The sequence below is a fragment of the Ammodytes marinus genome (genome assembly GCF_949987685.1).
Source record: "Ammodytes marinus genome assembly, chromosome: 20".
NCBI lineage: Eukaryota > Metazoa > Chordata > Actinopteri > Uranoscopiformes > Ammodytidae > Ammodytes > Ammodytes marinus.
In genome coordinates, this window is record NC_137224.1 from 14,824,573 (window position 1) to 14,846,553 (window position 21,981).

At 40.9% G+C, this 21,981-nt stretch overlaps 3 protein-coding genes across 4 annotated transcripts; 2 read left to right on the top strand and 1 right to left on the bottom strand.

The window, feature by feature from the left end:
- Positions 1–542: 542 nt before the first annotated feature.
- Positions 543–6,625, top strand: pms2 (PMS1 homolog 2, mismatch repair system component). 2 transcript variants are annotated; one of them, XM_080048574.1, is made up of 15 exons: positions 543–657; positions 1,147–1,286; positions 1,453–1,539; positions 1,621–1,723; positions 1,814–1,997; positions 2,775–2,942; positions 3,239–3,336; positions 3,439–3,538; positions 3,729–3,813; positions 3,912–4,064; positions 4,186–5,041; positions 5,135–5,302; positions 5,398–5,498; positions 5,597–5,766; positions 6,313–6,625. In XM_080048574.1, exons 1-15 carry the CDS (start codon positions 644–646, stop codon positions 6,454–6,456), a joined length of 2,571 nt encoding a protein of 856 aa, XP_079904700.1. In that variant the 5' UTR covers positions 543–643; the 3' UTR covers positions 6,457–6,625. The 2 variants fall into 2 exon arrangements, with proteins under 2 accessions (XP_079904700.1, XP_079904701.1); XM_080048575.1 differs by lacking the exon at positions 6,313–6,625 and having other exon boundaries at positions 5,602–5,752.
- A 932-nt stretch (positions 6,626–7,557) lies between these two features.
- Positions 7,558–14,670, top strand: rsph10b (radial spoke head 10 homolog B; the record flags this gene model as incomplete). Its single annotated transcript, XM_080048557.1, has 18 exons — positions 7,558–7,769; positions 7,897–7,960; positions 8,273–8,341; positions 8,556–8,729; positions 8,806–8,891; positions 8,985–9,105; positions 9,198–9,374; positions 9,533–9,638; positions 9,862–9,977; positions 10,073–10,262; positions 10,365–10,473; positions 10,864–10,943; positions 11,226–11,368; positions 11,668–11,772; positions 11,896–12,000; positions 12,143–12,242; positions 14,084–14,270; positions 14,643–14,670. The coding sequence occupies 18 exons, from the start codon at positions 7,558–7,560 to the stop codon at positions 14,668–14,670; spliced, it is 2,172 nt and encodes a 723-aa protein (XP_079904683.1).
- A 277-nt stretch (positions 14,671–14,947) lies between these two features.
- On the bottom strand, positions 14,948–21,475 carry dlgap5 (discs, large homolog-associated protein 5). The gene is made up of 19 exons (XM_080049209.1): positions 21,387–21,475; positions 20,270–20,508; positions 19,905–20,083; positions 19,715–19,783; positions 19,583–19,616; positions 19,436–19,474; positions 19,248–19,334; positions 19,054–19,128; positions 18,917–18,954; positions 18,618–18,832; positions 18,302–18,466; positions 17,919–18,007; positions 17,640–17,800; positions 17,415–17,519; positions 16,639–16,888; positions 15,863–16,509; positions 15,536–15,701; positions 15,279–15,322; positions 14,948–15,127 (listed from the first exon to the last, which is right to left on the bottom strand). The coding sequence occupies exons 2-19, from the start codon at positions 20,496–20,498 to the stop codon at positions 15,020–15,022; spliced, it is 2,700 nt and encodes an 899-aa protein (XP_079905335.1). The 5' UTR covers positions 20,499–20,508; positions 21,387–21,475; the 3' UTR covers positions 14,948–15,019.
- Positions 21,476–21,981: the final 506 nt, after the last annotated feature.

The window sequence follows — 21,981 nt, forward strand, 5'->3', positions numbered from 1 at the left end:
AAGTCAATGTGAACACACGTGGAGGGACCGTTCGACAATGTACGTATTTGACTTGCAAGAAAATAAATACATGATCAAAAATAGTTTTTTAATCAAACAGCCAGCCTTTAATGAATAAGAGGTTACTGTTCTTATATAAATATAATTGTACAGCATAATTGACACTGACCCTTCAACACAAAGCGATTTATTCGCTTTTTACAATATCAGTAAAATGCACATGCGCCCTTATCTCGGAGGTCAAACATTCGCGTGGTTCCGTGATGAAATACTGCAAACTTTTACGTAATGCTGATTTATATTAAGCAAATAAATTTATTTTACGCTGTTATAACGCTTTGAAGGTGTGTGTGTCTGGAGAGGTTGTAGTTTTACATTCTCGACCTTTATGAGAAAAGTGCTTTACTTGTACTGCGCGGTTATGCGCACGAGTGATGCTCGTGAACAGTCGTGGTAGTCCGCGCGGTACAGCTTCACATTTGTGTTTACAACATGAAGTTGTGAAGCAGGTCCACTAAAAATTGTATCACTAGTTAGTGGAAACAAACTGGCTACATGTACATTAATGGCGGCATGTTAGTATCTATCTTTCTCTGTTATAGTTGGAGTCATATTTAAATTTCCTGAATGACCGTCTTTGAAGATGTCTGAGGCTTGGTAAGTTAGCTACCATAGTATTTACCATAGGCCCTGCAGAAAGGCTATGTTTTTATTGTATTGTTTTTACACTGCACACCATATTTAATTATGTATTACAGTCCAGGACCAGCCATTGCTGTTGTGAATTACGAACCTTCACCCCCCCCCCCTTACTGGGAATTCTGTTTTTTTTTTTATAATTATTTATTTATTATCTACATCCAAAGGAACAAACTTGAGTTCAATAATGCAGAATCACTTGACAATTTGGCATGGCCGCAGCACACTCTCAAACTAGTATTTACTTTAGTACAACATTACCTGACATTATCTCTTCAATCCTCATATAGTCATCATCACATAGAACCTTGGGTGTAAGGAGCTTAAAGCAGATATTTTCTAGCTGGCTGCACATGGCTAAATCTGTCCATGCAAATGTAAGTGGAGGTCTGGAGGAGAAGGCACATTTTCAGATGTTTTGTCTCTTGTTATCTGACTTGCCTACAGCTCTGAACCTGCTGGAGCCATCAAGGCCATTGACAGGCACTCGGTGCATCAGATCTGCTCAGGACAGGTGGTGCTGACTCTTGCAACTGCTGTCAAAGAGCTGGTGGAAAACAGCATCGATGCAGGGGCCACCAACGTTGGTAAGTGTTGATGCACAAAGGCACTGCTCAAAAAAGTTCAATCTTTGATGAAAATACACAATAATAGAACAATAATATTGATGTAGCGTGAAATAAGATGAGATAATATCATCATACATTGTCAGAAAAGAGCAATTAAAGAATCACCCATCGTTTCATGTTCCAGATGTCCGTCTGAAGGAGTGTGGAGCCGAGCTAGTTGAAGTGTCAGACAATGGCAAAGGAGTAGAGGAAGCCAACTTTGAAGGACTGAGTGAGTGGCAGCTTTGTTTACCTCCCTACTGTTAGTCAAACTAGACCGGATCTTTGAAAACTTCTTCTGTCTCTTCTGCAGCGTTGAAGCATCACACGTCAAAGCTGAAGGATTTCTCCGACCTCATCCACGTTGAAACGTTTGGCTTCAGAGGTGAAGCCCTCAGCTCTCTGTGCGCTCTGAGGTAAAACACTTAAACACACACATATTGGTTTGGCAACATAAGGCCAAATCACCTTTGCTAAAATTCCCTCCATCCCTCCCCTTGCTCCAGTGACCTGAGTGTGGTGACGTGCCATGAGTCGAGCCAGGTGGGAACAAAGATGGTGTTTGACCACAAAGGGAACCTGGCACAGCGGACGCCCCATCCCCGGCAGCAGGGAACCACGGTCAGCCTGCAGCAGCTTTTCTACACCCTGCCTGTTAGACACAAGGAGTTCCAACGCAATATTAAAAAGGTCAGTCATTAAAGGATCATTCTCATGTTTCCATTTTTAGTCTAATATGAGGCAACACATCTCATACATTTTATACAAAACTCCTCCTGATAGTTTAGTTACCATTCATGTTATATAAAATCTGCTTGCAATGAATTTGATTTGATTTGATACATCTTTATTGTCCCCGAGGAGCAATTTGTTCTGCATTCAGCAGTATAAAAAAAACACCATCATACAACAAACAAATAGTCATACATAAATACAAAACACAGAACATAAAACCATAAAATCATAGGGGAGACATCATGGCAATAAGATCAAACTATTGACGCTTGCTTTCAATTGGTTTATCCACGACAGTGAACTTCTTATTTACATTTTATCATTTCATGGTGGTCTGGTGGGAACTCATAACTTCAACATCTCAGAGTCTGACAACATATAGGTTATAAATGCAACAAAAAAGCCCTGGATGCCCGGGCTTTCCACAAGCACACAAACCCCCAAGTGGATGGAAGGAGGATAGAAAGAGTGAAACATTTGAAAAATGATAATGGTCTGTAGAAATGTAACACATTAAAAAGCATACAAAAGCACGTGAATGTTCATACAGATTTCAAACAGTGAAAGTAAAATATTTAACTATACAGTAATCATAACTCAAATGGGTAAAGTTATTTTTATTGAGTATTTTTGCATGTATTAGTTTAGCGCCAATCAATGGTGTCTAGTTAAATGACCATTGACTGTCATTCACCTTTAATGCCACATATGTCATTTGTTCTGTATTTTCAGGAGTATGCCAAAATGATACATGTCCTGCACTCCTACTGTATCATCTCTACAGGAGTGCGCATTACCTGCTCCAATCAAAATGGTCAGGGAAAGCGCAGCACGGTCCTTGGCACCGGCGGCAGCAACAACATGAGAGACAATATTGGGGCCATATTTGGTCCTAAACAGGTTGGAGCATTGGTTTCTTGACTATACTGTGTCTTTTCAGGCTGCTCAAGGTGTCTGTCTGACCATATTACTGATATGGGAGAACAGTTTCAATTCTTAATTGCTGCCTAGATCTTAATCAAACCCTTTTTTACTTAATTCTCAATGTTCAAAATCCAAGAGTTTTAAGACATTTTCTAAACCCTTAAAACCTTAAGTGTAAGTCCTCAGTAAAATATGCAAATTTGTTTGTCAGATTGCTTTGCTTAGTTTGCATGATATATCATTTCCTTGTCTGCTGTGTGTCCGTCCTGTAGCTGCAGAATATTCTGCCTTTCCAGCAGTTGTCTCCTGCAGAGAACATTATTGAAGAATATGGACTCAAAGATGCAGATCTACCCAAGCAGCTTTTTTCGTAAGTCACACCCACGCATGGCAGTGCTATGTGTATGCCAGCTCTGCAAACAGACCACAAAACTTTTCTTAATCTATTTTTAATGAATTTTCTTTTTTGCAGAATCACAGGGTTTGTGTCACGAGGAGACCATGGTGTAGGAAGGAGTGCCACGGACAGGCAGTTCTTTTTCATCAACAATCGGCCATGTGATCCCCTCAAGGTAATTAATTTTAATAAGCAGCATACATTTATAATGACTCAAAACACTCTTGTAATCAGCAGGTTTATAGTGTTTATTGATGTGAACACATGTTCTATTTCACTACACATTTTGTTTTGCTACATATTTGTCATTCAGTGTGGAGTGTTTACATTTCTTTAGCCTCAGCTCTGTTCTTTCCAATTCGCAGGTGACCAAAATTGTGAATGAAGTGTACCATATGTATAACAGACATCAGTATCCATTTGTCGCCTTGAACATAGCGGTTGCATCTGGTAAGAACATTGTCATTTCTGAAACATTTTTGCTGACTTCTTGTGATGACATGAGCATTTATTTATACATATGTATATATATATTTTTGTCATTTCAGAGTGCGTGGACGTGAACGTAACCCCGGACAAGCGACAGATTTTCCTTCAGGAGGAGAAACTCCTGCTGGCTATTCTGAAGACCTCTCTCATCCAAATGTTTGAGGCTGGAGTCAATAAGATCAGCCTGAACTATACACCCATACCCAGCGCCAGTAAGAGCACATCATGACACCTGCATAGCAACACATACTATAGCAGAGTCATTTTAGGAAAAATTCTGTTTCGACTTTTTTTTTTTATTCCAGTGTCTTTTTTGTTTTGTCTTGTCTCTAGATTTAAAATCTGCATCGGACATCTGTCTGGTCGACCAATCCAATGACAACATGCCAGACCTAGGATATGGAGAAAACATGACACCAGTGACTCGGGGCACAAAGTCATCCCTAAACCTGGCCGGACTCAAAGCTGCTTTTTCAAGTCACCACAGTTCCAACTCTGGTAGCAAGTCAAGTACGGCGAAAGCTTCCAACGGTGGCCCGGCACAGAAAACACTGAAGTCTTTTTTTAAGGGCACTGTCAGCACTCCCACCTGTAAACCTGCAAGTTTAAAATCTCCTTTGAAACCCACAAGAGATCTTGCTACATGCTCCCCAGTTGGAAAGTCGGTGCTCGATACGTTCAGGTACGGAAAGATTTTAGGCGGCGATACAGACTCTGAAAAAGACAGCGCAGTGTCCAGTTGTGACTTAACTACTGCAACGGGAGAAAGTCAGCCTCCTGATACGACCACCAACATACCTAGTGTAAAAAACATAACAGTCGAAGAGACTGCCCAAGAAGACACAGAGCCACAAATTGAGCCACGCGCTTCCAACGGGGACTGTATTGAGAGCCCAGATGCCAAGAGAGCTAGGACAGACCAACCACATCTCCCTACAGAACACAAAACCAATACTTTTCCAAGCTGTTTTTTTGAGAGATCCTCCTCGAAGGTGGATGCTCCAGTCTGCACACGGAGGAGGACAGTTCCCATACAGTTCTCTTTAGAAGAGCTGTCGGGAAAGCTAAAGAGGTTACAGGACACGCAGAAACAAAAGATCAGAGACGGTCTGTGCTATCGACGTTTCAGGGCCCAGATCAACCCCGGGGAAAACCAAAGTGCAGAGGAGGAGCTGAAGAAAGAGATCAGGTAGGATTAAACTACTGCTGACTGAACTCAAACAATATTGTGGGGGTATCATTTCCACAACAGTAATAAATGATCTTCCTCTCATCCCTGCAGTAAAGACATGTTCAAACAGATGGAGATCATCGGTCAGTTTAACCTGGGCTTCATTATCACCAAGCTCAACTCGGACATCTTCATGATCGACCAGCACGCCTCGGATGAGAAATACAACTTTGAGATGCTGCAGCAGCACACTGCGCTCCAAGGGCAGAAACTCATACTGTAAGATGAATTTTTCCTCTTATTGTTCAGAATAACATTCTTTTTTTTCTTTTCTTTTTTTTTTACTGATTTTGTTATTTCCTTCACGTTTGCAGCCCTCAGAAGCTTCACCTCACGGCTGTCAGTGAAAATGTACTCATGGAGAACATTGAGATTTTCAGAAAGAATGGCTTTGAATTTCTTGTGGATGAGGATGGTATGAACGCTTAACCTGTCATTTTATATGTTGAAATATTTACCAGAGGGTATTTCCTATCACAAATACCTGACCAACAGTTTGTGTTGTGACTGTAGCTCAGGTGATGGAGAGGGTTAAGCTGGTGTCTCTGCCCACCAGTAAGAACTGGACATTTGGCCCAGGTGACATCGAGGAGCTGATCTTCATGTTGAGTGACAGCCCAGGGGTCATGTGTCGACCGTCACGGGTCCGCCAGATGTTTGCCTCCCGGGCTTGTCGAAAATCTGTGAGTTCACACTTATTGTAAACTGACATTTTCAGAAATTTATTTCACACTTTATTTCCCCGCCTTTGTAGTGTTTATAGGGCTAATCCAATGTTTTAGGCAATAGGCAATTTACAGCCTATTGCTTGTGCTTTACTTTGTAACCACAGACCGTTTTACAAAGCATAACATAGCCTAATTTCTCCATCTTTCCACTATCCATTGATTTCCCTTCAGTTCCTTGAAATATGAATGTACAATGTAAATAACATACAGTACATACTGTCATTTTAATCAGAGTGAACCTGTACGCATCTCAATACACTTCTGAAACCTCAGCAAGTTAATTGTAATATTGTACTGAATTAGTGGAAGCAAATGGTTGCTTGGAAGATCAAATAATAAAAACCCACAAGATGTCCAGTGTAAGATGTTTCTGATTTGTAGTTATCTAAAATAAAAACACTATGATGGTCCTTTTCAAAAAATCTACAATAAAGCCATTTTTTATGGACTCATTATACAGTTTTTCCTGACAACCGTTGTTTTGCAAATGTCGATCTTCAGGTGATGATCGGCACAGCTCTGAGCGTCAGTGAGATGAAGAAGCTCCTGGTTCACATGGGGGAGATTGAGCATCCATGGAACTGTCCACACGGCAGGCCGACAATGAGACACCTGGCTAACCTGGATGTCATCTCCCAAGACTGACCTTGCTGAGGAAGCAACCAATGGAGAATCTTACTTTAAACTGGCTCAATATGACTAGAATTTTCCTTTTTATTCCAGTTTGTTTGTGAAGAGTCCAAACCCTAGATATACTGTATATGTGTATGGTTTAAATGCTTCGTAAAGCATAGGCTTTGCTGGGGTTTTTTCAGTCTCTGTTAGGAAATGCTTTGATTTTATTTGTATTTTCCATCAAAAAATAAAACTTTTATATTTTATTAGAAAATAAACAATATATATTGCGACATGTTGCCTCTTTCATCTGTACTTTTAATACAGTGATGGAAGATCCAACACTTACAATAGTTAAGTAAAGGTTATACCACACTTTGTAAATACTCCTCTATGTGTAAAGGTTCTGTATTAAAAAGTGTAGTTATGTAAAAGCATAAATAGACTATTTGGCAGCAAAATGTACTTTAAATATATAAAGGGAAAGAACTCATCATGCAGGTAAACAGCCCCTGTCAGTGTTTTACTATCATTTATGATGTTTTTGGAATAATAGATAGTACTTAATATACTGTTTCGTAGTTTAATCTACAGCAATGCACCACATTCTATAATAGGCCTGTATTTGTGTAGCATTGCTGTCCTGTGAGAACCACATATCCCTAAAAGCTCAAAAACAGCACTGTTTTCAGTTTTGAGATGATACATTTTCCACATAATAGATAGATATAGATATAACATGGTTTTCACTGGACAATGATCTGAAAAGTAAATAGTAGGCTAACAGAAAAATTAAAAATGTAATGAACAGTTCCTTCTGAGATGTAGGGTTAGTAGCCTAGAAGTATGAAGTTGCATAAAATGGAAATACCACCTCGAATTTCTTCCGTGACAAAGTTCACTATCAAGTTTCGACCACTAGTTGACTCCATTTTACCATAGATAGTATAATACATTTTACTTTTAGAATAGTTTCATGGTTGACTCACTGGTTTGTTTCTATGGTTTGTTTACCTGTATTATCCTATTTGACTGCTACTGGGTGCCGTAGTTTTGAGCGTCATACGTTTACCGTTACCATGGAGATGGCCCTTGCTGGCAGAGGAAAAATAAACGACGTAAAAAGACAAAATGATAAGGGCGAAAGAAAAGAAGAAAACTTCGTTTAAAAACTGCAAACAGATACAGGAGCCTACGCCGGGAAATGCAGAGCTGCAACAGAAAGAAAGAGAAAAAAGCAAGTTAGTGAACTGCTCCGCTGTGAATTCAGCGGTTCAAAGCAAGGTCCGAGGCGGGGATGATATCTATGAACTCCCCACTCTTTTCATCCTAGCTGTACAGAGGTAAGTCACTCATTATATATTTGTATATGTATTTATTTATTTAATTAGTATTATTATTTTTTTTTTTACAGCACCCACACCTTGTGACTTAGTGCTGTAGACCATGTTGTTGTTGTCTCATTGACAGACATGAAGGGGAAATCTGTGATGGAGAAGGGGTCACCTGTTTTGAAGGAGGACATATTTACAAGGTGCACATTATACATTTTTTACCACGTGAAATAGAATATAGGCTGCAATATATTAAAATCATACTTTATGAATACTTGAGCCCATCGAAGACTGTAGTAAAATTGTGCTTTTGAACAACTTCATATTGCAATCTGCAATAGGCCTAGCTAGCCTATATCAATTAGCAATCAATGTTTTAAAAGCAACCAGTTGCCATGCTAAAGACAGAAATACATTTCAACATGGCTTGAAATAAATTCACAAATACCTTCTGCAAACGCACCAGAAATGTTTATAATTGATAATGGAGTCACTGCATTGTTTTTTTTAAGGGAATGTTTTCCAAGGGATTCATGCATGGACGGGGTGTCTTCACATGGGCATGTGGATTGAAATTTGAGGTAGGGTACAATAATGACATTGGCCAACTATATTAACTGTTGTGAATTACATTTTTTGAAGTTCTTTACAAAAACCTTTGTGTTTTGAAACATTTATAATGATAAAATCAAATTGATTAAGTTAAAATCTGATAGAATATGATCAGATAAGGAGTTTCCCAGGGGTAATAATTGCTCTCAACAAAATCTTGATGTTGAATACCTAATCCGACAGGGAGAATTTGTGTCCAACGTGCCTATGGGCCAGGGCACTTACACCTGGCCGGATGGCAGCTCTTATAAGGGAGAGGTGTACAACGGTGTACGAGACGGGATTGGAACCTTCACATGTGCAAACAACAGTGTCACATACAGAGGGCAGTGGGATCAGGGCAAGCGGCACAGAGAGGTATGTATGATCCACTACTTCATATTAGGTATAGTCTTTTTATGATTTTTTTTTTAATTGTTTCTTTTTGTGGTAGGGTACAGTGTATTATAACCAGGACAAGACCTCATGGTACAAAGGAGACTGGGTGAAGAACAACAGAGAGGGGTGGGGAGTGAGACGGTATGTATGAAGTAAAATCATCTAATTATGTGTAGTTTGAGTTGCAATCGACGTTGTCCAGAGGTGAGTGACTGACTTCTATTATCCCAACAGCTACCCCTCTGGAAACATTTACTCGGGCGAATGGAAGAACAATCTGAGACACGGAGAGGGCACAATGAAGTGGATTAAACTGGGAGAGCAGTATGTTGGGTCGTGGCAGAATGGAGTCCAGGTATGTAAGCACACCAATGCACACATACTAAAAACTTAGCCTGATGTATGTTTTGGTATGCAAATCACGTGAGCTCTCTTCTTCTCTGGCAGCATGGACAAGGCACGCACATGTGGATCCTGAGGCGAGCCGACGGATCCCAGTACACCCAGAGCAATCAGTACACAGGTGACTTTGTCCAGGGTCAGAGGCACGGACGAGGGGCCTTGTACTACGCCGGGGGGGCCATCTATGAAGGAAAATGGAGGAACAATAGGAAACATGGAAAGGTTAATCAAGTGATATAGTAGTATTTCCTTCCTGTTGGATTATTCTGTGGGCAACCTTAGACTTTCAGTCTTGCTCTCTCAAATCCCGTAACACACCTGTAATACACTCCAACGTAACTGCAATTCTTAAAAAGTGATTGTGTTTGTGTCGTTCAAAGGGGAAATTCACTTTTAAGGACGGGCATGTTTTTGAAGGCGAGTTTGTGGACGATCAGATGATGACAAACAACCCAAATGGAAACAGAGCTCCCACGCCTCTATGCGGTAAAAGTTGACTGTAGAAACATTTAGAATAAAAAAATAATAGTAACCAAAGGAATAGTGTATAAAGTAACCGTCAGTTAAATAAGTCAACAAATGTACAAAATTAAGTGAACCAACGGACAGTGTGAAATAATCAATAACTTTAAAAATAGCAAAGTGGTATTGCACTAGACTAGGTGACCATTGATTCAACGTCTTACGCTTTTGTATCTCGTTGTTACAGGTGCATCTCCTCGGCCGCTAAGCGATTCCTCCAGCGTATGGCCAGACGTGGCTCTGAACATCGAGCATCTTCTGGATCAAATCCCTGAGAGAAACCGCGACACAGAGCGCAAACAGGTCGGGTCCCACCTCGGGCTTAGCTTCACGCTCTAAAGATGTATATTCAACCCCCCTCATGTTATTGCCAATATTCTGTGGCTCATGTGTAACAGGTGAAGTTTGTGGCGCTGAGGCAAGACGAAGAGCTGAAATCCATCTATAGTTTCTACAGCAGACTTGGCCACGCCCACTCCCCGGACAACACCTTCCTGATGTCCCGTCTGCAGCTCTGGCGTCTGCTCAAAGACTGCCACATCCACCATCACGGCGCCACTCTGACACAAATAGACCACTTAATCAAGGGTGAGAAGGCACTCGCAATCACAGGACACTGAAGCCTTTGTATGTACAGTATTTTTTAGCTTAACGTTTGATTTTTTTTTACTGCCTTTGTGTGTCTTATAGAAGATGCCACTACAGAAGAGATCCACTCTCCTTTCACTCCCATGCCTTTCCGAGTGTTCCTGCGCTCTCTAGTGACTCTGGCCTTCCACGTCTATCATAAGGACATGGTGTATGGCTTGACTCCCTACAGATCATCACCAGCAGATGAAATGCTTGTATCTCTGAATTATGATCTTTTAGGATTCTTAAGAAAAGCAGTCAAGTTCTTTAGCCACACTAACAGCATGGTTCTAGTGATGGCAATATCGGTTAGTCTGTTAGTCCACCCCTTTGGTCCTGACAGAAATATTTCTTCTATTTCCATTGGCACTTGATGTTATTGACTTTCAATTTTTTTCCAGAGCTCCTCAAATTTTCTCAAACTACTGTATAAAAAAGCTCCAGGGGAGTTGGAGATGCACAGTTTTAAATCAAAAAGCAATATAGGATCAGATATTAACTTTTTGATCCTCTTAAACTTATTTTGAGTGAAAAAATGTCCCATCTCCTCTTTTCACAGCTCAGAAAAGAACCACCTGGCGGCCTGCTTCTCCAAACTGCTGACAGACAACATCCTTCCTAATGCTATGAACGTAAAAGGTGCAAACAAAATAATTTCGTAGGCTCATTTGAACACTCATATTTGATGACAGAGGAATGTGCAAACTGATTTATTACAGATAAAGTAGCCTCAATGGGGAGATAAGATAGCAGAACCAGTTAACTGATAAATCCAGTGCAAAAAAAGTCAAATAAATATTTAGTTAAGTTATTAATGCAGATGTTTTGTGTCTTTCAAGGCATTATCAGTTAATAGGTTCCTCGCTTGTTGCTGTATGATATGCAGTAGCAGCTCATTAACCATTAGCTGTGTTGATACAGGCTTCCTGTATAGGCAGCCGGACCAGGCATTTGTGGCTGTGAACCACATCCAGAAGTGCTGGGAAATCTACCAGGTTTACTGCAAAGTCAGAGAGAGAGGTGACCAGACCATGACCTGCCGACACCTGCTGTGGATGTTCAAGGTGCAATAGAGTATTATGCATATTGATGAATTCTTATTCAATTTTCTCCACGTAACATAAGAAGCGGATGCATTTCTGTTGTTGTTACTTTCTACAAAACCAAAAGGGTTGTCTAGTTTTGAATGACTTATTAAAATCTACATTAAGCATATATGGGGGAATACAAATCTTGCAGTAAAAAGTTTCCCATTGAACAATATTGAAATATGTCCAACACATGTATACAATGTGCAAATCCCACTATGTTTAAGACATAGTGTTGATTAGTTTATTGTGACCCCCCCCCCCCCCCCTGCCAGGATCTCAATCTGCTGAACGATAACCTGACCACAGCCAGACTACTGGAGAGCATCACTGCAGAGAACCCTGACCCCAGCAACTGGTCCTCCTGTCTGGACGTGGAGGTCTAACCTGCATTTCACTTACACCAATGGACTTTAGCATTCATCTACTTAACCTCTTGTAGGTGTATTCCCTTTTCCTACCTCTGTGTGACCATTGTTGTTGTCCCACTCCTTCTGCTGCAGATCACATTCCTGGAGTTCTTTGAGGTGCTTCTGGGCTCAGTTCAGGTGAAGTGTCCACAGGCTTCTGAAGGCCAGGGGGAGGGACAGTCACTTGAGGCTGCTGAGGCAAGCGAGAAATTAACCACAAACAGCCCCTCCCAGTCGGTCGGATATTTCTCATGAACTCTGCACCCCTTTAAAGGATGTAGTTGTATCAGTGTACTGTGATGTAGTTAATGCTTGAATAATGATTGTAATCTTTTCACAGCTAGGGAAATTAATCGACACAGCAGAATTGTCCACGTCTCAAGAGCTGGAGAGTGAACATGATTTCACAATTAACACCAATGAGAAACCTCAGTCTGCAGGTTTGTTTTTTTTGTTCTTGAAAACTAAAAATCCCTTATTAAATTGCCATTCCGAGTGACTATGCATACAGTATTAACATATAGGTTTTAAGATGGCATGAACATCTATGAGACATTTACCCTGCGTTCCGAATCGCATACTTTCTACTATTTAGTATGTAGAAAAAAGATTTAGGATGTCCCGATTCTTGTGGCCAGATTTAGGATGGTTAGAAGTAGGGATGAGCCCGAATCCGAATATGTATTCGGATAAGCACGGATAATGAGTTAGATACGGATACGGATAATTTCCGAATAGTCCCGTTATTATTTGGGGATTTTTTTTTAATATTATGCGCTTAATTGACGCAGCGCGTTCCGCCTCAATGACACAACAGGTAGAATGACACTAACAGCTGATCTGCGGTGGACACGAGAGGACCGGGCGCGTCCCGTGAAACGCTGTCTCTCTCTTTTTATCTACTGATAAACGCAGTGCGTTCGCCCTATCCCTTGAATAATAGAGGGTTCTACCGGTTGGAGAAAAGAAGGACCGATGGAATATGCTGCACCCCGAGTCACCGTCAGCCCTTCCCCGATGTATTTACATTCACTAGGCCTACTGCTTAAACTCTTTCAAACAGCACAACATTTCCATCAAACTGATGCTTAGGACCTGTACTTTTTCAGCTGTCAATCAATGCGTTGACGCCTAGGCCTACTTCAGGACCCATACAATAAAATCGGAAACTGCATACTTGACAATAAAATCACCTATGGCTTTGTGGAAAGGCTAGATATTATTTAGGGTTTATGAGATTGGCACATACGTTGATAAAGATTGTTACTAAATCTTAGTTTAGTAAAAAAAAAAGTAAAAAAAAGAGGGAGGGGGAGAGATAGAGATAGAGATTAAAAAAAATCATGAAATAGGTTTTTTCCAGTTTCAGATTGTTCAATTTCCCTCAGTTAAAGGGGGATCCTAGTTTAGTTAAAAGTAAAACACTGGCCCTCATTTACTAACAGTGAGTAGCCTACGCACAGATTTGGGCTGTTATTTATCAATATTTTCTTTCCTTGAATTTCTTTGTATTCTGACAACAAATTTAGAAATTTATGATTGCTCCACTGTATCTTATGCGACACAACGTTTAACGTTTACCAACTCCGTTATCAAAGTTTTTTATGGCAAGTAAGAATGTTTCCACTCACTTATTAGTAAATGAGGGGCAATAAGAAAGAGAGAGAGATGAAAAGGTAGAAATATATCTGACTTTTTGACTTATATGTCAATATTAAATCAATTTGATGCTTTGAAGGAATAACAATTGCATTGACAATGAATATTAGTTTAGAAAATCAATGTATGTGTGACTTCCTTTAATGTAGGCTAATGTAAAAGAACCATCCGGTATACGCCACGCCCACTTCTTGTTGTGTATCCAGATACAGATACAGATCATTTTGTTGGTTGAACAGATACAGATATTCACGTCTCTGCACACCCCTAGTTAGAAGTACCCGGATGTCCTACTACATCCGGCCAAGATTGTTAGTGTTGAAAACAGCATCCTATTTGGGCGATTCTGACCCACATTCCGGTGAGCACGTTAAGTGACGTCACATCGACGAAGCCTCAATATGAAAACAAACGGGGATGTGACGGATATAAAAGCAAGACGCAAGATCAAGGCGCGATGTAATGATGAAATAAACAAGTAAAAGCATGTCCCAATTGAAGCATACTGCATCCTAACTAGATTATTTTTATTGTCAGATGTAGTATGTAGAATAGAAAAAAATAAAGAGTATGCGATTCGGAACACAGGGTTAGTCTATTGTGTTTGTCACGTTCCCTTCAGAGCATACAGAAAATCCTACGAGCAAACAGAAGGGCGTGTCAACCCGAGGAATGGAGGCCAAAGGCCGTGAACTGGAGCTTTGGATCCAGACCATCCATCAATTCTTCAACCACTTCTACCCGGCTTTTGAACATAACCAGTTAGTGTCCAGCATGATGAAGCAAGAGAAGGCCCACCAGAAAGCCCAGTGAGGCATCGCTTAAGCCGAGTACCAGTAAAGACCAAGGTATTACACTAAGGTTTTTGATTTTGTCAAGTCAACTCACAGAATTATGTAGTGAACTTTATTTCTAATCTACTTTTTTACGATTATCAAGTCTATTTCACAGTGAAGCACCTGCTGCACTGCATTTTTTGTATGAAGGGTGCTATAAAAATAAAGTTTATTATTACAATTTATGCTACAATTACATTTTTATTGAGAATTAAAGCTATACTTCTAAAGGATACATAAACACAGCCACCAGGTGGCGCCTTCCAGCTCCTTTCCTCACATTATTGTGCCATAGGCTTGTAGTGTCCAGTGATGTTACTGTCCCAATCTGGTTTTGTGTTACAGGAAGAAGAATTATGACGCTGGTGAATGACACAAGTTAAAAGATGCAGTAATGTGGGATGCAGAGAAACCCAATGAATTATAGACGATGCCAACTGTTCTGTACCTGAACTATCCACACAGTCCAAAAGAACTAACAAAATGTCTTTAAATAAAGTGAGAAATGATAACATTGAGTGTATTGCTGATTCGTACTGTAAATTAAGAGTTCTGGCCATTACAGTGTTATAACTAAATCTTTATTCAAACCATCTTTTAAAACAAAAAATGTTCCGTTATATATCAAAATAAGTCAAATCACTTAAATATATTTTTTTCCAAGGGAGTACAAAAAAGAGCACAATTAATAACAGTCTCACAGAAAAACTCTTTGCTACGCTTTAAAAGGGAGGTGTGAAGACCATGAGGTCACTTGGACAGACAGACTGGCGTATCCGGTCCTTCAGGTCCGGGGTGAAGAGAAGCATAGCAGACTGGGCTGTCGGGACCTGAAACACGCACAGAGAAAAATACAGTAAGAATACTGAGCAATTATGAAGGAAACAAATAAAAGTTTGAGGGGCTTAATTGATTATTTAACGTGACTTCAAGTGTCAATATTTTATAAGTAAAGAAATCCAAGAAGGAAAAACCATTGACCTGTGGTGACTGAAGAGTTAAAACCGAAGACACCTCTGGTTGTGCTGTGGTGACAGAGTGAGTAAAACAGTGAGTAAAGACAAACAAGTGTGCAGGGAGTAGTATCAGTTCAATAAACCTTCGCCAAAAGAAAAGCCCAGTGTGATATTTCTTAAAAGTGTGGAATGCAGGGTACTTGAGTTATTAAAAACACAAAAAAACATTAACTCCAGCATTTAACCCAGGTGAGTAGGCAGCCCAGTGCCTATCAATCATACCAGGTTCTTGCTGAGTAGGCAGGTCATCAAAATGACCTCTGGGACTCTCCATTTCAACATCCACCGCCATGGGTGACAGTGTCTCTATGGCAACCGTCTCCCCTGGGGACATGCTGCATCTCAGTGAAGGCTGCAGGTAACGCTCAAAGTCCAACCCAGGAAGCTCCTGAAATAAGAAAAGAATCACTTGTTTATTATTTATTATATATATAATATATTATATTATATATATATCGCAAGAGAAAACAGACTGGATCACAACTTAAAGTAAATGAGGCCCGGATACTGGAACATGGCTTTAGTGATGCCTGATGAATATGTGTTTACCTCAACAACTGAGCTGTCTGGTGTGAAGCAAACAGACTCCTGGTCCTGAACAGCAGGAGGGCAGGACATGGGAGGCTGGACGGGACTCACACAGGGCGACAATGTGAAACTCAGAGACACTGAGGGCTCGGGGGCAAGAGGGGATTTGCAGGGAGAGAGGGACAGTCTTGGAGAAAGAGGCACGTCATCGTGGACTGCTTCAGCAGGTTCGTCTTGCTCCTCGACTACTGTAATGGTTGGAAGTGAACGTACAGGTGTGGGCGTGCTCAGCTCGGGAACGGAAGCAGGGGTTTCCTGTGTTGACGCTGCGGTTTCTGGGCTTCCCTCAGCCTGGGTGTCAGCTGGTAGCATCTCTCTGACGGGTGTGAAACAGAGAGAGACGTTTGTAGTGCCCCTTCTGCTGCGGGATGACTGGGGAGTGCCACGCTCGGACTTTGGTGTTTGTGCTGGAGTGTGGTCGAGGGTGAGACGGATGTGGGCAGGAGTGTGGAGCACGGGTAGAGCAGGAGAGGCCACAGCGGCGGGAACGGGGGTCTGTGCCACAGCGCGGGGCCGTCTAGAGACTCTTCTAGGCGTGGGATTGTTGGAGCAGGGAGAGTCCTGGGGCAGTACGGCAGCATGGCGACGGCTGGATCTCCTTGCCGAACCTACGGAAACACAGCATGAACAACGCGGTTATTAGTTCAAAACGTTATACTGTAGCTATAGCAGTGGGGTAAAGTACACAAGCAAAAAAACTGGACATGTGCCATAAAAAGTGTTTGTTTCTCTCTCACCTGATGGTTTGGCTGGGCTCTCCACTTGAAAGAAGCCTCCATCAAAGACCACCATGTCAGCTGGTTGTGCCTCTGCTTTGGGTTGTGGTTCCTGGGAGGTCAGGCTGGGGTTTTCCCCTTCGTTACCAGCATCCTTTGCTGCTTTCTCGGCCTCGGCAGCCTGCTGTTTGGCTTTCATGGCCGCTTTGACAGCAGCCAGACGAGAGCCGACTGCTGCTTTGTTCACCGGTGGTTTGGCCGCTGCTGGTTTCTGTGAAAAGAAGAAGAGTATTAGGGCCATAATGCAATTTAAGAATAAAGTGCAAATGTAGAGAATAAATTCGACAGGTAAAGACTGCGGTAAAGCTGCTGACATTAGAACTTCCGATACCAATAACTCGTATTTAAAATGCTTTCAAAACAGAAACGCATCTTTGCTATCGTCATAAGGCAGTAAATGGGCTACATCGACCTCTTTTGGGCCTATCGCAAGTGCAACACCGAAGCGAAAAATATTCAATACCGCCACTCTTATACCGTGCACTGCAGTTATTAGTCTAGCCTAGAGACTGATTGTTTCGGTTTTACAAATGAGTTATTGATATCAATAGTACATATCTGACATCATCTTCCCAGCTCTACACAGTCTTAAATGGTCTAGTTTATTCTCGACTTTGTATTTTATCCTTTTTCACAAAATTGTATTTCCACTTTATTCTTTTGAAATTCTCTTTTGTCCCATAACAGCGTGAAAAACATTACTTTGAATATATTCATTGCAAAAGGCGTTTGTTTACCTTCACCACTTTCCTCTGTCGGGGTGGTGGTGGCTTGTATTCCTCCACCCAATCTCGACTCTCTGCTACTTTCAGCGCCTCAAACTTCTTCTCGACATCCTCGACCTGTATGACGGCAAGAAAAGTAGAAAATATACTGTCCGTCTATTCTTCTGCTAATGTGTCTGAGATTGTGTGTGTGTGTGTGTGTGTGTGTGGTCCCTCTCTTTCTCATGTGGCACTCACCTGGTAATACACCATGTCCCAGAATCCCTGGAGGTCAGTGCAGGTGGTGATCTTCTCCCCACGGCCCAGCTCACAGTCATCCACCAGACCAGTGAACTGCTTGAAGCGCTCTTTCATCAGGAGCCGCGCTTGGCCCACCGCTGTACGCATTCGGTCTCTCACTGAAAGGACAAGGGGAAAGGAAGACGCTGAATTACAAGTCGTTTAGGTAAGAAGGTCACCACTCTGTAGCGGCACATGAAATATTGTCATGTATTCAGGATGTCAGGATAAACTCACTCTCTTCTGGGATGGACTCATTCTCCACCTTAGGCTCCCAGTGGACACACAAAGTCGTCAGTTTGTCCGTCTCGTTGGAAATTTCTGATCTGAATGATATACAAAAAAATAATAAGAAATTTAACAATTTGAAATGAACTAAAATATTGTAAAAATAATTAAGTCTTTATCTTGAACCCTTAACAACCACAAAATCTAAGTTCAACATAAAACACACTATAAAATGGATTTGAAGAAACTAGGCTTTTCAAGTCCTACCCCCAATCTTCACTGTAAACAAGTTGCACTTGTTTCCATTCATAAATATAAATCAACATTGATGAAAAATAGAGGAAAAGAATAATGACTTGAATATATATTTTTTTTAGAAAAAGGGTTGCAACCTGAAGTATGGCACGTCATGCTTTGATTCCAGGAGGCTGTCTGGAGTGGGAGGGGCCACTGTGCGAGCAGGAGAGCGGCGAGGGGATTTAGTGGGAGAAGGTCCGCTTTGCTCAGCCTGAGGTTCAAATTCAAACATGGGGGGCACTGGAAGGATGAAGCTGGGGCTGGGTAGGGAGAGTGACAACATGGCGTTGAGATTATAACAATTCATGTTTTAATTATACAAAAATAAAATAAAAAAAAGACACTGTTAAGTATAATTAACCAAATAACTATAAAATAATTAACAAACAAAAAGTGAAAACCAAGACAGACCTCGGCTTTAGGAAGGCGTCTGCTGAGCGAGGAGTGAGAGGCTCGAACTTGAAGCAGGAGAGGAGGACGGGAGCCTGGAAGACAAAACCCTTGGGAGCGAAAGAGGACAAGGAGGATGAGGCTTCAACAGGCTCCACAGCCGGAGCTTGGTCCACCACCATGTCCTCCTCCAAACAGGGTGTTGGGCTGGGGGGGCAAGTTTTTTCCTCAGCCTCCTGCACAAAAAAAAAAACATCTTTATCATTTTTCATCAAGTTACTGGTAAAAACAAATAAAAAAGGGGGGGGAAGGGGGCTCACCTTGGGCTCAGCAGGCTGGACAGTGTTGTTGGCAGTCGCTGCATAGTAAAGGAGATGGTGAAATTGTTTACATGGGAAAAGTAAGTAGTTTAACAGTCTCCAAAATTAGATGGCTCTTTGTTAACATTAAACAATACCTTTACAGTTCCTCCTTGTGTTTGGAGCAGGGACCTTAGGTTTGATAAATGTTCTGCTCCTTGTGGTCCTTACATCTGAGGGAGATGAGAAGCATTTGACATTATTAAAAAAGGGAGTCATTTTATCAGACTCTAGCATCCTAACAGAGAATAAAATGAAATGCTTAAAATCACCGCCTTGGCTAGGTGTGTACCTTCAGGCTTGACCTTCAACACGGGAGCCGCTGTCACAGGAGGCATGTTGGCTGATCTTGTGGACAGAGCCCGGTGGGATGGCTCCACTATGGTAGGATGGCATGACAATGAGACAGAGAATGAGATGCAAATAAGGAAACCACGATAGCTGCTCTCAAAGTACAGTTATGTGCATATCGTCAGTTACCTGAACAAACTTTGGTCTTTGGTCTCAACTTTGGTTGATCTATAGGAGGACAGACTAGTGTTACACTGGGTTGCAGAAGTCAGTATGCTATGCTTCATTGTAAATTAAGGAAAATACTAATAATAGGAGACAATTCAATTTGTTTACCTTTCTTTGCCACTGTAGGCTGTAGAAATGTTGACTAAAAAAAAAAGAAGCAAAGTAACAAAGTGTTAGCTTTTAGTTTTATGGAAGTTACTGTAAGAAAATGTGAGGAAGACAACTTGGAGAAAGTAGTACCCTTGGCACTGGCTCCTTCATAGAACGAGTGACTCTGGTAGTCTGGGATGGAGCAGTTTTCAACTTTGTCTGAAAGGCAAGCAAACACCTCATGTTGATCATTGCAGTCAACCCAGAAAGAGCTATCCATTCGTTTGAGATGCACTATATTATATTTTTTTATAGTGGACATTGTAAACAAGTTCCGTACCTCCTTAGCTCTGGATGGGACCACAAACTGGGGGACATTGTTTAGGTAATCCTTTGGGTGAAACATGCCGGTCTTAAATACCCCTTTGCGCTCCCTTTCTCTCTGTTCCTTCTCCTTCTCCAGAGCCTTGCGCTCTTTCCAGCGCCCAAGCTGTTTAATTCTCTCTTCTGTAGCCATGTCTGTGGAGAAAAAGGTTTTGAATTAGGCGACGGATAAGGCAGAGCAGCCTGGTGACTTTTTCTAAAACAAAATAAAAGCTTTACAATATGTCAAATCATTTAAAAGAAAGGTAGTTGCTGTAGGCGCCTCGATGACTATGTAAAAACAGGTTTGTTTCGTAGCCGTGTCAGAAAAGAAAGACTCACCTTTAGCGGCTTTTTTACTGTTCACGGTCCTCTCATGAATGGTTGATATGTTGTCTATGCCATCCATTGATGAGACTTCCAGCTCTGAGAGCGTGTCTAGATTCCTGCGGGTGTTTACGGCCCGTTCTCTGTTTTCCTTTTGGGACTGTGACCTCCGCCGGGACATCTTCACCCTCAACATTGACACACTGGCATCCCGCTCGCGCAGGTGAGCAAATTTAGATTCCATGTTGGGGTGTCTGCAAAAAAACAAAAAGGGAGGAAAGGAGCAGAATATGTTGTATTATAGGTACACTGCATATGACAGTTATAGAGGAACATTATATCAGATGTTTTAGTAATTATACCAGCTGGCACAACAATAACAAAGTCATAATGTAAGAATCTGTTTTGAATTGTGGTCGAATATCAGTGGATTAAAAAAAACAAAACAAACAAACAAGAAACCCCATATACACTTGTAAACAAATAGCTGTAATTGACTATTAATGTCTGTCATTTTCTAATAGTCAACTAAAGTAATCAGAATGTACATGAAACAATTATACGTTAAGTCAGATATTTAAAGTAGACACGTTTTTTTTCCTCCACGATTGAAAAAGTATGGACTTTTTGTGTTTCTGAAATGTAAATAAAATAGCAATGTTTTTATCATGGAAGGTGTGTCTCCAACATAAAACACAAGTTAGCCCTCTGGTTGGCGCTAGCAATTTTGAGTTAAAGTTAAAAAGCCACTAATGTTACGGCATCAAAAAAGAAAAGAAAAAGGAGGATCAATAATATGACTCGACACGTTGTAACCTTTTTGTGTTAGGCCTATTACTGATATTTACCGAGTGGTCCAAAATCAAACGTTAAATTAAGCCCACTGAAAATTACAATTCACTTCGGCTTGGTAACCAAGTTAGTTATCTGTCCTTACTGTATAAAAAACTACTTAAGTTGCAGTAACTAAAACATAATGTAACGTTAACACGTTGGCCACCAACATTAGCTAAAAGTGGTTCCTAAACAACGCAACGATTGATCAAGAAGCAACGAACTAAGATTACTGCTCAGTTAGCAACCAAAAATCTGAACTAGTGTTTCAGGTAACATAATTACACATCCATCTTACCTTTTTATTGTCCAAAATCAAACAAAAAAAACGCTTACAAAAAACAAACTTCCTCTTGTTGGCTTCCAATAACACAACTTCACAACGGCTTGACTGTGAGAAACCACAATCGCTTGAATTTTTGAAATACGTTGAAGGACGCGCTGATTGGCTGCCAGTCAAACAGGAACCGTGAGCGCTGATTGGTTCTTTGTTCTTCTTCTTCCGCTTTTCTGTGTTTATAAAAATCACTTCTCTAAAGAAATTTGGTCATGATTTACAATGCTCACATAACATTAGTACTTTAAGTTTGCACAATATGTATATACTATCTTTCTATTACGCATTCTGCATCATCCGTTTTTAAAAATGTAGTTTACATTATCTATATAATTTAGAAGTGTATCATATTCTTAGTAATGGCAGAATTTGATAAATAAAGGATAATTTTTCTTAGCAATATTTTTGGCTAGTAAGAGTAACTCAGAAAAGTGGTCGTCTTCCCACAATTTAGAAAAGTCAGCAATGCTCTAGTCTAGGTATCAAAAGTGTTTGAGAAAATACAGTGTTAATAGTCTGTCTAACCTGCTGCCACATGACCGAGTCTGGGAAAAGC

Coding starts and splice junctions, on each gene's coding strand:
- pms2 (XM_080048574.1), top strand. Junction 1,287..1,452: donor TGCAGGGGCCACCAACGTTG/GTAAGTGTTGAT, acceptor TTCATGTTCCAG/ATGTCCGTCTGAAGGAGTGT. Junction 3,814..3,911: donor GAACATAGCGGTTGCATCTG/GTAAGAACATTG, acceptor TTGTCATTTCAG/AGTGCGTGGACGTGAACGTA.
- dlgap5 (XM_080049209.1), bottom strand. CDS start 20,498: ATGGAATCTAAATTTGCTCACCTGCGCGAGCGGGATGCCAGTGTGTCA. Junction 18,955..19,053: donor CACAAGGAGGAACTGTAAAG/GTATTGTTTAAT, acceptor TTTACTATGCAG/CGACTGCCAACAACACTGTC. Junction 15,323..15,535: donor GCCTACTCAGCAAGAACCTG/GTATGATTGATA, acceptor CTGTCACCACAG/CACAACCAGAGGTGTCTTCG.